A 10,610-nucleotide genomic window follows, 5' to 3' on the forward strand; every position below is an offset into this window, starting at 1 on the left:
AGCTTAAATACTGAATTGGAATGTCATGAACTTGCGCCCATAAGGATACAGGATCAAAACCCAAGTCTCTTACTAGGATAGTGTGGTCGTAACGTTGAATCATTACCAAGTGTTTATCGAAGCTCCACGGTTCTCCCTCCAAGATTTTCTCTACTACAGACTCCGTATTCAGTGCTCGTTTTGTCAAAAACTTTGCTGCAATGGTGAAGTTCGTCGAGCTTGCATTCTTGTTCCGTTGAAATTCTCCACCTACTCTATCGTCCAAAGACATATCCCCCCATTTCATCACAAGATTTTCCATAGTTAATGGAAAAAGTTTTGAGCACACCAACTCTCAAGTATTTCCGACAACTAATATTGAGCTAGCATTTGCAAACACTCCTTTTGTTGGAACCTCACCCTGAAAATTATTGTAGGATAAATTCAAATTCTTGAGGGAGAGTTTTTCCAAGAAATTTGGAATTTGACTAAAGAAGTTATTCCGAGAAAGATTCATGACTTGAATACCACTCAAAGAACTCAGGGATGTTGGAATTTCTCCTTGAAATAAATTACCCTCCACATATAGGTACTCAAGGCTTGTGCAAGAGCTTAGGCTGCTTGGAATTTACTAGACAACTTGTTCTCAAATAAGTTCAACACTGCTAAATGGACTAAGTTGCTGACTTCTGATGGTAGTGATCCTATGAAAAAGTTTTGAGCTAAATTGAGTCCAATTGACAACATGGAAATTCCAAAGAGTTGCTTTGGAATGGTGCCAGTGAGATTGTTTTGAAAAAGATCTAGCAACAACAAATTTTGGCAATTTTCTATACTTGGTGGGATACTTCCTTGCAATATGTTAATATCTAAGAACAATTCAGTTAACAATGATAGGTTTCCAAGCATAATTGGTAACTTTCTTGAGAGTTTGTTGTTAGATAAATGTAATCGTTGTAACTTTTTAAGACTGCTAATATCAGCTGGGATTGTCCTAGTAAACTTGTTATCATTCATCAATAAGATTGTCAAGTGAACCAAATTACCCATCCCTAAAGGGATCTCTCCAAAAATAAGATTGTGGCCAATTGCAAAATAAGTAAGCTGGGTTGAAAGATTGCCAAAACATTAGGCAACTTACCTTCGAATTGATTCACCTCAAGACTTATTCTCAGTAAACTGCTACAATTGAGTAAAGATTGCAAGAAATTCATTTCATCATCATCTCCACTTCTGAAATAATTATTGTTAATTATAAAATCGTTCAAACGGTGTATGCCTCCTAAATTGACCGAAAATTTTCCCGTAAAATTGTTCTCGGCAACTGCAAAAGATTGTTACTCTGAAGCATTAGATAATGAGATCGGTAGAGATCCAGTAAATTGGTTTGAATAGATTTGAAACAATTGGAGATGTGGAAGGGTGAGTAATAGGTTTGTTGGAAGACTTCCACTAAGCTCATTTTCGTACATTGAAAAATAAGTAATAGACGAACGATTATAGAAAGATGGAGGGATCAAACCAGAAAGTTTATTGTCACCCAGTGTAAGTGTATTTAAGCTTCCTAATTGACCCAAGGCTTCTGGAATGTGTCCTCCAAAGACATTGTAGGTTGCAGAAAAAACTTGGAGAGAGCTTAAGTTTCCTACGAAAGGTGGGATTCCTCCTGTGAGATTGTTGTTGCGAACAGCAAGAAACTCCAGCTTTGACAAAGAAGCAATCTCCTTAGGGATTGACCCTGAAAGGTTATTTTTACCAAGTACAAGATATCTGAGTTTGATGCAATGGGAAAGGTTTGCAGGAATTTTCCCTTGGAAGGAGTTATTAGACAGGCCCAATCTTCGCGACCTGAGTAGACGACCAACTTCATGTAACACCTTCCCACTTTTAGACGACCTGAGTAGTCTAAAGCTCTAACCAAGTTTATAGCCAAATTTGTCCTTAATCTAATACATTATTTGGCATACCTGATTATAGGATCATATACAAACTCATCTTACTCGACATGTAAAAACTTGGACCTTGTGGAGCTACTTAGAAAAGTCATGTATAAAATAAACTGTCTTTAATTTGATGGTTCTCAACCATGATTAGGTCAGGTCACTCCAAATATTGTAATTTCGTCTTATCACTAGTAGAATAGAAATAACTCCTTAACAGATTTGACTAGCCAACATGATCTTCGAAGAACATGAATGGAACCTATTACTCCTTATTCTATCTTGTCAGGCATTGTTATTATGTGATTACTTTTGTTCTTGAAAATTGGGTAACCATAACATGGATATACGTGATTTGCATTGATATAAACAAATCATCCATCCTTCTATTATTTAACCTCGACCTTTGAAGAAAAATGTATTGACGAGGAATAGGTAGCATGTGGAAAATACATCTTATTATTTGCTTGAATATATTACAACTACAAATTATATTAAATAGTTGATATTCAAATCATAATAACAATATAATTAAACAAGATACAAGTTTGAGGGAAATTATTTTGAGTTACTCCCAAACGTGTAAAACACAAATATAAGGCAAGGTATAAGAAACATGCAGAACACTCCTTATGCAATAAACCATGACCATGCTTATCTAGTACGGAGTATGCGAGAAGAATCTCTCCATCCATTGTAAAACTTTGAAGGATTGTAGACTTTATGGGCCTGCGATTCAACATAAAGAGGAAAATAGCAAAGTAAGTAAATTATTTAAAACCAACATTAGGAGGGTGAAAATTTTGATTTTTGACCTTCCATGTTGTCAAAGATGTTGCATCAACTCCTAGAGCCAAGAAGAATGTCCCTGACCAAATGCAGCTTAGAAATGGCCTTGCTAATGTCCCATCGTTCTTGTGGCAACTCCATAGAGCACGCCACTCCGACCTTGACCATGGATATCAAACACTCCTCTTTTCTATTTGTAGGGCTAAAATTATGATTATCAATCACTTCATCAACATTATTTAAAAGCTTTGAGTCAACAATCTCCATTACACAATTAGGCAAGGCCATGCTAGCATAATTGTGAAGGTTAGAGCCTCCCTCAAACATGTGATCTGTGGGCCTCTTTCCTGTTATCATCTCTAACAATAGGATTCCATAACTGTAGACATCCCCTTTGGTTGACACCTCACTTCCTAGACCGTACTCTGTCATTCAAGATATTTGACATAAATATCACATTCACATGACAATTAGGGATCTAAAAATTAATGTTATCATGGTTAATGTGGTAAAGCATATATTAACAATTAAAAGACCAAAAAATTTTTGTTACCTGGAGGAGTGTACCCGATTGTTCCCCTTATTCCAATTGAGCTACTTTGTTTTGGAATTGTAAGTTCTGAAAGAAATTTTGCAAGCCCAAAATCTCCAACATGAGCTGTCATATCACAATCGAAAAGAATGTTACTTGGCTTTAGATCACAGTGAACAACTGGCACTGGGCAATGGTGGTGTAGGTAATCGAGTGCACATGCAACATCAATGGCAATGTTTGTTCTTTGAAGAAGGTTCAAATTTTGTATCTCTGCTTGCTCGGTATCTGTTTCCAAATCCATATGTAACCATTTTTCTAGACTTCCATTTGGCATGAACTCATAAACTAGAGCCTTAAAATCATTTCCCTGAAAATCCACACTTGAGCAGGAAGTTATTATCTTCACAAGATTCCGATGACGAATATTTTTCAAGGCATCACACTCAGAGATGAAGCTCCTAAAAGCTCCTTGACGTTGAAGATTTAGTACCTTGACTGCGACAATTGACCCATCTTCACCAAGGGTGCCTTTGTACACTGAACCAAAACTACCCACACCAATCAAATTTGTTAATGAGAACCCATCTGTTGCTTTGAGAAGCATTTGGTAAGACACTTTCAAAAGCGACTTTCTCAAGGTAGATCCTAAAGACTCATCTTTTTTTATATTTTTGTGCCAATAAAATAAGAAAAAAGACACGGTGGCAACTACAAGGAGCACACATGCCACTGAGATTACAATTGTGAGTGTGAGAAACCACTTCCTTTTCTTCTCTTTTTTAGTTAAGCAACTAGGCAACATGAGTTCTAATATGCCCCCACAAAGCCTGCTATTTTCGATAACTGATATTGCGCTAGCATTTGCAAACACTCCTTTTGTTGGAACCTCTCCCTGAAAATCATTGAAGGATAAATTCAATTTCTTGAGGGAGAGTTTTTCCAAGAAATTTGGAATTTGACTAGAGAAGTTATTCCGAGAAAGATCCATGACTTGAATACCACTCAAAGAACTCAGGGATGTTGGAATTTCTCCTTGAAATAAATTACCCTCCACATAAAGGTACTCAAGGCTTGTGCAAAAGCCTAGGCTACTTGGAATTTTACCAGACAACTTGTTCTCAGATAAGTTCAACACTGATAAATGGACTAAGTTGCCGACTTCTGATGGTAGTGATCCTACGAAAAAGTTTTGTGCTAAACTAAGTGAAATTGACAACATGGAAATTGCAAAGAGTTGCTTTGGAATGGTGCCAGTGAGATTGTTTTGAGAAAGATCTAGCAACAACAAATTTTGACATTTTTCTATACTTGGTGGGATAGTTCCTTGCAATATGTTATTATCTAAGAACAATTTATTTAACAATGATAGGTTTCCGAGGGTAATCGGTAACCTTCCTGAGAGTTTGTTGTCAGATAAATCTAATAGCTGTAACTTTTTAAGACTACTAATATCATCTGGGATTGTCCCTGTAAATTTGTTATTGTTCATCAATAAGGTTGTCAAGTTAACCAAATTACCCATCCCTAAAGGAATCTCTCCAAAAATAAGATTGTGGCCAATCGCAAAATAGGTAAGCTGGGTTGAAAGATTACCGAAAACATTAGGCAACTTACCTTCAAATTGATTCACCTCAAGACTTATTCTCAGTAAACTGCTACAATTGAGTAGAGGTTGCAAGAAATTCATTTCATCATCATCTCCACTTCCGAAATTATTATAATCAATTACGAATTCCACCAAATGGTGTAAGCCTCCAAAATTGTTTGAAATTTTTCCCATAAAATTGTTTTTGTAAGCTGCGAAGTATTGTAGCTCTGAAGCATTAGATAATGAGACCGGAAGAGATCCGGTAAATTGGTTTGAATAGATTTGAAACCACTGGAGATGTGGAAGGGTGAGGAATAAGTTTGTAGGAAGACTTCCACTAAGGTCATTTACGGACATTGTAAAAAAAGTAATAGATGAACAATTATATAAAGATGGAGGGATCAAACCAGAGAGTTTATTGTCACCCAGCGTAAGTATGTTTAAGCTTTCTAGTTGACCCAAGGCTTCTGGAATGTGTCCTCCAAAGACATTAATACTTGCAGAAAAAACATGGAGAGAACTTAAGTTTCCAATGAAAGGTGGGATTCCTCCTGTGAGATTGTTGTTGCGAACAGCAAGAAACTCCAGCTTTGACAAAGAAGCAAGCTCCTTTGGGATTGACCCTGAAAGGTTATTTTTAGCAATTGCAAGATATCTGAGTTTGGAGCAATGGGAAAGGTTTGCAGGAATTTTCCCTTGGAAGGAGTTAATAGACAGGCCCAACCCTCGCAATCTGAGTAGACGACCAACTTCATCTACGATTTGGCCTCCAATGGTGTTGTTGTCGAGCTGGATTACCCTAATGAAGCTGAGGTTGCCTATGTATGGAGACAAGGAACCCACCAAACCTCTAGAACTCAGAGCTAATACAGTGACTCTTCTATGCTTGTGGCCGCACGTAACACCTTCCCACTCGCAGAAATGGAGGGAATCATTCCACGAGCTCAAAATGTTTTCAGGGTCGTGTGTTATCTGCTTTTTGAAGGCCAACAAAGCCTGATGATCTGTCTCATTCCCACCAAAATAACTGAAGGTGGAAGTACTACTACCAGCAAAAATAGTAGGAATTTTTACATGCAGTAGTGCAATGAACAAGAGAAGGATGGCTTGGAAGTGAATTGGACACAATAGTCTGAGACTCATTGCTGCAAGTGAAAATCCTCTTCCTTGCTTTTTCATTTCCGATGTGCAAAATTTAGGTTCGCTTAATAAAATAGGGCTTCTATATAGTGGAAATATGGGTGCACCAGGTCTTGACAATGATAAAATAGGCGTCACTTCTACAGAGGCCTAGACTTTTTTTGTGTGGGTATGATTGATGCCTTACTTGAGCTTGACAAAATAAGGTGCGAGTCTACTTAGTGCAATTGCAGGAGCACCAGGGTTTAATTGATGATGACAAAATACTGAAATAGGTCTCTATTAGTATTTATGTCACCGTACTACAAGCCCCACCCGTTTGGCATAGCTAAATTCAATTAATTGCAGATGTACTTCTTCCCAGGTAAGCTGTCATGTCATTTTGTTATGGTATTTTGTTTTAAACTACTATGTTTTAACATAATTTTCTGATGAATACATCAAATAAATTGTTTTCCCAGCTGAAGCATGATCATTTGTTTACTTTTGCATGAAACATTTGATAATAAATTTTTCTCATATTTGTGGCCACACAAGAAGCAATTACTGTGTGTGTTTAAAAAATTATTCTCAAAAAAAAAAAAAAGATAGTGACTTAGTCCCACATTGGTGAGGTTAGCTTGCTCCTCTTGGTTTAACACCCTGGTCTACGTAGTCAAAGGTTAGACCCTCTTGACTGGGTACTCTAGGTGAACTAATGAGTTGAGCCCGAGTGAGTATAAAATTTTATGGCAAATAAACAGTGACACGTGTGCGTCTAAAAAAAGAAAGAAGAGTACACTATGTGTGTGCGCTTAAAAAATTATTCTAAAAAAGAAAAAGAAAAGTTAACTGTAGGTAATCTTAGATCACCTTTATGAGCATTCGCATCAGTCTAAAATTTCTCTTAGCTACCCTTTTAACCTTTCTAAACACAAACACTCTCTCTCTCTCTCTCTCTCTCTCTCTACCCATTCCTCTAAACACACACTTTCTCTCTCTGCCCATTTCTAAACACACTCAGATTACCTTTCTCCACTTGAGCCTCCATGGGCATGAGCTCCAAGAGCCTCCTTTGCTCATATTGCCTCTCCCTCACGGTCAGATTACCTCTCCCTATGTTTAAACCCTAAGCCGCCATAAGCATCCATCTCTATCACAAGCACAAATCCACAAGCATAGAGACTTGTTCAAATCGATCCACAAACACCGATCTCTACCACAAGCACTGAGACTTGTTCTGATCGACCCCCAAGCACTGACCCACAACCACGAATTTGCAACAATGCTTTCTTTGTCTTTGTTGGTGTGTCTGTGTGTGGGAGAGTTTGATTTCCCGTTGATTTTGTGGTCAAATTATTATGTATTGTAAAATGTAATGTTGTGGTGATGGTGGTTGGGAGGTGGGTGGATGGATTGATCGGTTGTAGAGATAGAGAGTGAGTTGGATAAGAACAGAGAGGGCGTGGAGGTATAATGATGAGAGAACAATTAATAAAATATTTACACAACAATAAACAGGCTGATGTGGGTTAATTTTAGGAGCAATTGTGTAAATTTTACCTCTTTTTCTATTATGCACACACTTTTATGCGAGCGCTCTAAATCAATTAAAAGAAACGCAATTTTTTTCTTGACTGCATTGACATTGGGAAAAAACCATAGGAGTTACGAAGTGTCAAACTACTTACATTCAGAAAGTAAATTGCGTGCATTTGAAATGCAAAGGATCAACCAACGCCCATAATAAAGTATATAATAGCTTTAAGTCTGCTGGTGCTAGAAATTTTACTGAAAGGTTGGCACATTTGGATACGATGAGATTCAGGCATTCGGCCACCCTTTTCAGACAATTCAAAGATTCGAAAAATGGAAATGTGCAAGATTTTTAAAGTCGGACTAAGGTTCGACCACAATCGAGTCATGATGAAGTCAAAATTAATTTAACATTAATTAAAATACAAATAAAGGTATTAAATGTGTAAAAATATAGAAATTTACCTAAAAAAATCTTAAGCAATTTAAATAACTTTCAAATGAATTTTCATTATTTTTATAAAGTGAATAGAAATTAATAAAATATAAACAAGCTTTAAAAAATTGTGTTGATTGTAATCTTTCAATTAAAAAGCATTTTAAGTAAAAATGAAATCATTTTTATCAAAAATTTACAAATTTCACATTCACATGTAATGATGTAAAAGCATAATTGAACATAAATAAATTTAGCAAATACCATTAAGTAAATAGTGATAAAATAAAATGAAAAACTATTAATCTTGTAAAACAAAAATAAATAAAATATGAATTCAATGGGAGACACAAGGAAGTCAGCAAGTGTAGTGGTTAATGTAACATTGATCTTAAATGCGTGGGAGGTCTATAAAATTGTATGTATGAAAACACCAATTTAAAATATTCATAATGAAAAAAACATATTTGATATCATATTTGTGTTTTTAAGAAGAAAAAAAAATGTGTTTATGTGCTGTCAACATTTAATTAAGCTGTGACAAGACATGTTGGGCGTCTCTAGACTTTTTCTTTAAAAACTACTCCTAATAGCTAAAAGTTCCGTAACTGAATTAGTATCTCTCTATGTACAAAGTGCTTGGAGTCTAGAGAGAAAATGTTCGAGTTGTGGGGTAAAGAAAAATTGAATTAAATGAATGACAGTCTTGACAGCACCAACTACCCTTGGTTCATTAATTGTGCGGTAGCATAGTTGTTGGTTAAGAGAAACTGTAACCAGATGGCCACCCCTTGCCATCTATAGTTAATTCTTGAAATTTAATCTTCAACCACCACTTGCCATCTATAGTTAATTCTTGAAATTTAATCTTCAACTACTTCATGTACAAAGTGTTTGGAAGTTTAGGAAAAAAAAGTTCGAGCTACGAGGATAGTAGTATATTGTAATTGTTTCTAAAAAAAAAAAAAAAAAACTACTCCTAATAAAAGTTACTACCCTTGTCCATTAATTATGCGGTAGCATGGTTGTTGGTTAAGAGGAACTGTAGTTAATTCCTGAAATTTAACCAAATAGCCACCACTTGCCATCTGTAGTTAATTCCTGAAGTTTAATCTTCAACTACTTCATGTCCCACTCTCTTGTCTTCTCAAAGATGCCATTCTATATAGGCTACACATTAACCAACGTTATTACGAATAATACAGCTAACCTTCCAATCGCCTTAATCGGTAAAAATATATAATGTTAATCACAGTTTTGTTTTATAAATATTAATCTCGGCCTTATTATTTTTCTTTTTGATGAATCTTCATGGAACCTCATCCAACAATCAAGATCTCCCGATCCTGATTTTGCTTTAATTCTCTATATGCATGCGAACTGTTTTCAATAATTATGATTCTTTTACAATCTTGATTAAATGATATCTACAATTTTTTCTTATATGTACCAAAAAATGCTCTCACCAACAATTTTGATTTTCACGTCACCGTTGATTTTCTCATAAACCAAATGGATGGTCTTATTCTGCTATTAGGGGATCAAACCCTGTTCAGCAGCATTTAAATTTAGGATTGTTAGGGTTTTAGACCACCAGTTGAGTTAGATTCAATCAAATTTATAGTGAGTTAATTATAGTGATTAATTATGAAATTAGATCTGGTTTAAACTAGCATCACACATTTACAAATCACATGAACACCAAGAATGATGACCCACGAAAACTTTTGAAATTGTGTTTTCAAAGTAAAAAACCTAGGGAGGATTTAACCTAAACAATTCTCAATGCAACATATCACTAATAGAATGGAAGTTTGTATAATAGACTTAACCCTAAATCTATTGTTCGCTCATGTAGTACTTACTCACATGACTACAAGCAGTTTTGAATCCACGAACTTTTTTATTGTGAAATTGTTGCACACAAACTCTCTAGTTTGCGACTTTGAGATCTCCACTCAAAGGTTTAGATTATCAACTCTGGTTGATTTGATGCAGCAACTTTATTCTATAATCGGATATGTTATTTGCACAAAGTCTCTAGCTATAACTTCAAAAGGATTTGGAAAACTTTAGATCTATATACAAAACACTGCCTTCTTGGATTTGTAAAAACGTGCTCTAGAGTTAGTATTTACATATACTTAATGTTAGGGACATATTTATGTAATTGACTAATCTTTTGACAAAAAACACTTTACTTGTAATTGGGTAGATCTAAGATGAGTTTAGTACTTCAAGAAACAAGTGCTCAAGTTAAGTATTGAAACCATGCAAGTTTGACCAAGAAACAAGTGAAGGAAGTGTTGTTTATTAAAGCTCGACAAAATCTTTTCTATTGAGATTTAATGTTGAAGCTCGACACAAGCTGTATCTGTCTAGAATTATGAAATCAGATTTCTCAGATCTGATTACATGCATATTTCAATGTATTTGTGTAGGGTTTCTTTTCTCACAACCTTAGATATATATAAGGATTATTTTAAAAGTTGTCAAAATATGATGCAAAAAGAGAATACAAGCATTGTGTGACTAAATGCAAATTGTGACCTAGTTTACCATTCTCTCTGTAGAAGCTACTAGGTCTTTAAGCCAAGGGTTTTTTGACCAAAGATCTTCCTGATCTTCATTGTTGATGAATTGAAAAACTTTGTAGCCAACAATCTTCTTCAAGTTGGTGTGTTAGTC

At 35.5% G+C, this 10,610-nt stretch overlaps 1 protein-coding gene across 1 annotated transcript; it reads right to left on the reverse strand.

Annotated features, from left to right (window-relative positions):
* Window positions 1–2,373: 2,373 nt before the first annotated feature.
* Window positions 2,374–6,061, reverse strand: LOC142630938 (receptor kinase-like protein Xa21). The gene is made up of 3 exons (XM_075805003.1): window positions 3,262–6,061; window positions 2,735–3,133; window positions 2,374–2,648 (listed from the first exon to the last, which is right to left on the reverse strand). Exons 1-2 carry the CDS (start codon window positions 6,008–6,010, stop codon window positions 2,760–2,762), a joined length of 3,123 nt encoding a protein of 1,040 aa, XP_075661118.1. The 5' UTR covers window positions 6,011–6,061; the 3' UTR covers window positions 2,374–2,648; window positions 2,735–2,759.
* Between the last annotated feature and the right edge of the window lie 4,549 nt (window positions 6,062–10,610).

The sequence above is a fragment of the Castanea sativa genome, chromosome 4, assembly GCF_040712315.1.
Source record: "Castanea sativa cultivar Marrone di Chiusa Pesio chromosome 4, ASM4071231v1".
Lineage (NCBI taxonomy): Eukaryota > Viridiplantae > Streptophyta > Magnoliopsida > Fagales > Fagaceae > Castanea > Castanea sativa.